Raw genomic sequence first — 7311 nt, 5'->3', positions numbered from 1 at the left:
ATGGCAAACCTCATAATGTGGGATAGAAAGAAGTTCCTCTTTGAAACTTTAATCACTCCTGTTATCTTATATGGACGTGAGGTTTGGGGTTGCAGCATCTCTAGAGAATCCTGGAGAAAGACTGAGCAAATCCAGAAGCGTTTTATAACGTATAACCTCAAGATTAAAAGCAATACACCCTATCCTATTCTCCTTATAGAAGTGGGTCTTTCCCCTATCGAGAGCCTAGCTATGACTAGGCTTCTGGTGTACAGACACAAACCCAATAACATAGGAGACCATAGACTACCTAAACTAGCTTTAAATTCCAGCCAAAACCACCTAAGGCTCAAACGAGGTTGGTATAAAGACACCAGGGCCTAGTTAAACCATTGGGAGATCGACGAGAATGTTGCATTGCAAAACATTAATAACATTAAAAATATAGTTACTTCTAAGTTCAAAGAAAAAATGTGGTGTGAGAAAGATTTAGCAGCTAAAAGAAAATTAAGATGTTATAAGGAGGTCATCAACCCCACCCTAGAAGATCAAAAGTATTCCTCTGTTTTAACTAGCTCGAAGAAGAAAATTAATATAGCCAAGATTAGATCGAACTCTCATGAGCTCCATAGTGAAACATGTCATTGGGCAGTTCCTAAAACACCATAGATGGAAGGGATCTGCCATCTTTGTGAAAATATGAACATCGAGGATGAAAATCACTTCCTCTTAGAGTGCCCCGTGTACAACCACATTAGATCTCAATTTCATAATCTTTGTTGCAATACTGACCTTCCTAGCCTTTTACGGTGTGAAAATTATAGTGAGCTCGGGAGGCTTCTCTCCAAGCTTTTTGAGCACAGGAATAAAATCTTAAATCAAACTAAATAATTCGTTTCTTTAAGTCCGATAGACCAAAGTTGGGTCTCAGTGGATGTTAACCACCACCATCATCATCATAAAAGTGAAGGAGTATAAATAATTAATTAATTTTTTTATCATTTTTATTTATTTGTACAAACGTTTTATTTATTTCAATCCAATAAAAAAATAATATAAATAATCAATTGTTTTTCATTACTTTTATTTATTTATACAACTTTTTTTTTAAAATGAGTGTAAATAATAAATTATTTTTGGTTATGTTTATTTATTTTTACAAATAAATAAATAAATTTTTTCACTCATATTTCAATGTGAAAATCAAATTAAATATATATATATATATATATATATATATATATATATATATATATAAAATTTAGTTGTATAGTGTTTTCTTTTTCCATTCATACCTTATTAAAATAATCTAATAATCTAATAAGTAATAAATATAAATAACTAATTTTTTTAATTTATATAAGTTTTTCATTTTTCCTATTAATATTCTCATATTCAAAAGTGAGTAATTAATCAGTTATTTTTATCATTTTTATTAATCTATATATTTCTTTTTTCCCTCTCATATTTCCATCTTGAAATATAATTAAAGTAAATGTAAATAATCAATTTTATTTTTAATATTTTATTAATTTTTCTCATTTTTCCTAGTTGAATATTGAAATGTAATAAAAAATAAATATAAATTATTTTCTATATTAAATATAATAAAAAGTAATTAAATAACTAATTAGAAGTAATTAAATAACTAATTATTTTTATGAATGAATGACTGACTATTAACAAATAATAATAATTATTATTTTATATTTTAATATTAAATGTTGAAATGCAATAGAAAATAAGTATAAAAAATTACTTTTATTCTTATTTCTCTTCACAGATTTTTAAATATAATTTTTTAAATTCACATAGTTCTGTTAGATATGATTTTATAAATTCCTATTGTATTTAATCACGATAAAGAAAGTGAAAATGACCTCCGTTGTATGCGTACCATTCCATTCGCAATCATAACGCCCTCGTCCTCAATTAATCCAATCCATCCCTTGCCCCTTCCTCAATTCATCCATGCTCACTCTCATCCTACGTCTTTCCCATCTTCACTTTCTCGGGGCGGACTCGCAGCTTCACCACAACGACAAGTTAAGGGATTAATGAATCCACGTAAAAGTAAAAATAAAATAATTAATATGAAAATTATGATGCTGGGCTAATCTATTTAAGGCAAACTAATTTTTTAATAAATTTGAGTTGCACAAGTAAATTAATTTATTTAAAATAACAATTGTGCGTTATGTAATTGACTCCAAGTAAAACAGGTATTGAATTCGTATATTCCAAAAGTAAATTATTAATTTAAATGAAAAATGGGTTTCGTAGGGATCCATTCCAGATAATGTGCACTTCAAAATGAGTGACTTTTCACGAGTCTCGAAAGGACGGCTAAGGGATTAATCAATCCACGTGTCTACGCCACTTCCTATCTTCACTCCATCCACACCTCTCGCGACCATTTCCTGTCCACTGAAATTCTGTGTCTCTCCTGAAGCTAAGGGACCTCCCCTTGCCCTTTATAAATACTCGTTGCCAGAATCCCCATACCCACTGCAACGGAAGCCCTTCATTTCCATCGCCATGCCGTCTCCCTCTTTCGCTTTGCCTGCGCTCTTTCTCCTCTTCCTTTTCCCTTTCTCCTCTGCGCATTCATTTCATGATGATGCACAGTCCCTGTTGGCATTTAAAAAGCTCATTACTAGCGATCCCAATAATTCATTGGCCAGTTGGAGCCCCACAGTCCCCCTTTGCAACTGGTCAGCTGTTACCTGCGGTGGCCGTCATCCGGACAGAGTGGTCGGCATCGATCTCAGTGGCTTGGATCTACGCGGCACGATCTCCCCTTCTCTCGGTAATTTGTCGTTCCTACGCTCACTCAATCTTTCACAAAATAAGCTCCACGGTCATATCCCACCCCAATTGGGACGCCTCTTTCGTTTGAGGTGGCTCTGGCTTTACAGCAATCAATTGGAAGGAAATATACCACATCAACTCAGCAGCTGCAGAAATTTGGTTTGGTTATCGCTCTCTTACAACAATCTGAGCGGAATTATCCCCGGTGAGTTGGGTTCCCTGTCACATTTGCAAGAGCTTTATTTGGGAGCAAACAGTCTAACAGGTACCATTCCCTCTTCTTTAGGAAACCTTTCAGCATTGATTAGTTTAGAAATTGGTGAAAACAGTTTGGCTGGTCCCATTCCCTCACAACTGGGCCTTCTCACCCATCTGCAAACTCTTTACCTTTTTACAAATGAATTGTCTGGCAGCATTCCCCCTTCATTGTCCAATATTTCCACTTTGACTGATTTGAAAATTTCCACCAACAACCTCACTGGCAGCATTCCACAAGAACTGGGCCTTCTCACCCATCTGCAATTTCTTTACCTTTTTGAAAATGAATTGTCTGGCAACATTCCCCCTTCATTGTCTAATATCTCCACTTTGACTGACTTGGCAATTTCCACCAACCACCTCACTGGCAGCATTCCACAAGAACTGGGCCTTCTCACCCATCTGCAAACTCTTTACCTTTATAAAAATGAATTGTCTGGCAGCATTCCCCCTTCATTGTCCAATATCTCCACTTTGACTGACTTGGCAATTTCCACCAACCACCTCACTGGCAGCATTCCACAAGAACTGGGCCTTCTCACCCATCTGCAAACTCTTTACCTTTATACAAATGAATTGTCTGGCAGCATTCCCCCTTCATTGTCCAATATCTCCACTTTGATTGTCTTGGAGATTTCCGAAAACCACCTCACTGGCAGCATTCCCCCTTCATTGTCCAATATCTCCACTTTGACTGACTTGGGCATTTCCACCAACCACCTCACTGGCAGCATTCCACAAGAACTGAGCCTTCTCACCCATTTGCAAACTCTTTACCTTTTTTCAAATGAATTGTCTCGCAGCATTCCCCCTTCATTGTCCAATATCTCCACTTTGATTGTCTTGCACATTTCCGAAAACCACCTCACTGGCAGCATTCCACAAGAACTGGGCCTTCTCACCCATCTGCAAAATCTTTCCCTTTTTGTAAATGAATTGTCTGGCAGCATTCCCCCTTCATTGTCCAATATCTCCACTTTGACTCACTTGGCAATTTACAAAAACAAATTTACAGGGCACATTCCATTAGAATTATGTGCCAAGCTCAACAACTTGAATTACCTCTCTTTATGGGGAAATCAACTTAGTGGGAACATACCAAATACCATTGGGAATTGTTCCAAACTTGAATATCTTCTTCTACACTACAACAAATTGAGTGGGAGTGTGCCACTAGAGTTGGGTAAACTACCTCTTCTTGAAATATTAGACTCGCATCATAATGAGCTTGATAGTGGTAGCACCACAACCATGAATTTTCTTGTATCTCTTACCAATTGTTCTCACCTACGAAAATTGCACTTGAGTGACAATAAACTAAGTGGTGTATTGCCCGTTGCCATAGGGAGACTTTCCACCAATTTGTCTTACTTTTCATTAGCAAACAACAAAATACAAGGAAACATTCCTCCACATATTGGCAATCTTAGTAGCCTAATCTTTCTAAATTTAAGTGGAAACTTTTTAAATGGTACCATTCCACCATTTGGAAACCTTACAAAATTAGAAAGATTGGACATAGGAAACAATGAATTAGAAGGTAACATCTCCAATCAATTTGAACAATTACAAGGACTTGGTCTCTTGGACATTAGTAGAAACAAACTCACTGGAAAGATTCCCAATTCCCTTCCACCGTCTAAACAACTAAGAAGAATCCTACTTAATCACAACCAGTTATCAGGGAGAATACCTATCATCTTAGGAAACTATATAAATATGGAATTGCTCGACCTATCTCACAATATGCTCACTGGAAGCATTCCACGAGAAATTGCTAAACTTTCTAATCTACAATTCTATTTGAACTTGTCATGGAATTTATTAGATGGCTTGTTGTCCATGGAGATTAGTAAAATTGCAATGGCTCAGGCTATAGACATTTCCTCCAATCACTTGACTGGGCTCATTCCACCACACTTGGAAGTTGCAGTGAACTACAAACATTGAATTTATCTAGAAATGCCTTCCAAGGCTCTATTCCAGATTCACTTGGAACTTTACTAAGTCTTGTGAACCTAGATCTCTCTTTCAACTCCTTATCAGGTCCAATACCAGCGACTCTCCAAAAATTGAAAATGCTTCAGTGTTTGAATTTGTCTTTCAACAATCTCACAGGGGAAATCCCAAAAGCGGGATTTTTTGCAAATCAAACAATTATCATGTCCTTCATTGGGAATCCAGGCCTTTGTGGACCAAAAGTATTCATGTTACCTGCATGTCCAACATCAAGAAGTCATTTTGCACTTGTGAAGAAAATACTATTTCCAATGAGTGGAGCTATTGTTTTTATACTATGTTGCTTACTTTTGGGGTTCCTTTGGAGACGAAATATACATGTGCAAAACTTTGATTCCTCAGAATCCATTTTTCAAAAGTTAGAGCACAAAAGGATCTCATTTCAAGAGCTTCACATAGCAACCAATGGATTCACCAGGAGCAACTTGTTGGGATCAAGTAGTTTTGGATCTGTTTATAAAGGAATTTTGAGTGATGGCACAATTGTTGCTGTGAAAGTTTTCCAATTGCAAAATGACCAGGGTGAGAAGAGTTTCAAAGCAGAGTGTAGTGTCTTGCAAAAGATTCGACATCGAAATTTGGTGAGAATCATAACCTCCTGCTCCAACCTCCATTTCAAAGGTTTAGTGTTCCAATTTATGTCTAACGGAAGCCTAGAGAAGCATTTGTATCATGACAGAAATGACAACAATGATGAGGAAGTGTGTGGCCTGGGATTAAAAACACTACTAAACATTGCCATTGATGTGGCCCATGCCATTGAATATCTACATCATTATTCTCATGTGCAAGTAGTGCATTGTGATATAAAACCCAGCAATGTGTTGTTGGATGAAGACATGATAGGCCATGTGACAGATTTTGGTCTTGCAAGATTGATTGGTGCAGACTTTGGTGATTCACTTACTTCAACACTTACTTTGAAAGGGTCTATGGGTTACATTGCTCCAGGTATGGATTTTTTAAAAATTAGTTTTAATTGTCATTTTTCATCAACAATTTTGTATACACTAGTGAGATAAATATTTATTGAGGTTTCCTTTAATGCAGAGTATGGATTGGGTGAGAGAGTTTCTACCAAAGGAGATGTTTACAGCTATGGCATTATGTTATTGGAAATGCTTACCAGAAAACGACCAACCAACAACATGTTTATTGGAGACCTAAACATGCACAAGTGGGTGAGCCTAGCATTTCCAAACAAAGTGAAGGAGGTGATTGACAACAATCTGTTTAGTGCACAGGATGGAGCTGGATTTGAAGAAGATAATATACACAATTGTCTACTTTCTTTGCTACGAGTTGGTTTACTTTGTTCAAAAGATTCACCTGATGAACGGCCAACTATGAGAGATGTGGTAATAGTGTTGGAAAATCTCAAAGAAGATTTGGTGGCAAAAACAATTGCTATAAGAAGAAGTATATCCAATTTACTTGGCCATACAAATGCACCAAATATAAATTCCATAACACCAAATGACCAAAGTTCTTCTACATTCTAGTGTGACAATTGTAAGTACAAAATATTTCAATCATATCATTATTTTTTCAATCTCATATTTATTTTTTATTTTAAAAATTTCAAACAAATTTCTGTTACCATGTATTATCTATTTATAATTACCCCGAATATGAAATTTAGATGCTTTTTCAACAGTCGATTAAAATTTGGTTAGATTTATTCTTCTTTCATAGTATTTATAAATTAAACTAGCTTCACAGAAATGGAAAAGAAATTAATTGCATTCTGTTAGTTTACAGTGGGAAGTGTGAAGATTTATATCATGAAGTTGCTACTTAAATATATTCCCAGTATGTACTAATCAATTTTCGATACTCTATAGATTTTTGCAGGTTTAAAAATGGAGCTTTAATCCCAAGACAGTCCCAGGAGCTTCGAACAATTAGTCTTTTCTCAAAGGTATGTTAAAAGTTCTTATTGTTTCAAAATTTGAAGTCAGCATGAATCGTTATCCATTTTTCAGTATTCTCAATGCTCGGTTCAATGAAATCGTTATCCATTTTTCAGAAATTTCAATGCCCTGTTAATGTCAAATTTGGGGTTCTTCAGTGGACGTTTTTCATTGCTCTCTGAAATGGAAAAAGGCGTACTCTTTCATCGATCATGATCAGTGACTTCTACTCTGATATATATTGAGCTGCTACTTCCATCGTGGCAGACGTACTCTTTCAGCTCTTCTCAATGGACGTTGTGGGTTCATGTAATGTAGAGGAGGCTCTGCT

General features: G+C 35.8%; 1 protein-coding gene across 1 annotated transcript; it reads left to right on the top strand.

The window, feature by feature from the left end:
* Positions 1–2390: 2390 nt before the first annotated feature.
* LOC149208363 (uncharacterized) lies at positions 2391–6987 on the top strand. Its single transcript, XM_089398315.1, is given in 4 exon segments — positions 2391–4968; positions 4971–6018; positions 6118–6579; positions 6912–6987. Coding segments are annotated over 3 exon segments (3951 nt in total). The 5' UTR covers positions 2391–2517; the 3' UTR covers positions 6570–6579; positions 6912–6987.
* Positions 6988–7311: the final 324 nt, after the last annotated feature.

The sequence above is a fragment of the Pinus tabuliformis genome, chromosome 1_2 (assembly GCF_031772625.1).
Source record: "Pinus tabuliformis cultivar Carrire ecotype Pingquan chromosome 1_2, CPIR1, whole genome shotgun sequence".
Classification (NCBI taxonomy): Eukaryota; Viridiplantae; Streptophyta; class Pinopsida; order Pinales; family Pinaceae; genus Pinus; species Pinus tabuliformis.
This window is presented reverse-complemented; position numbering and strand designations above follow the sequence as displayed.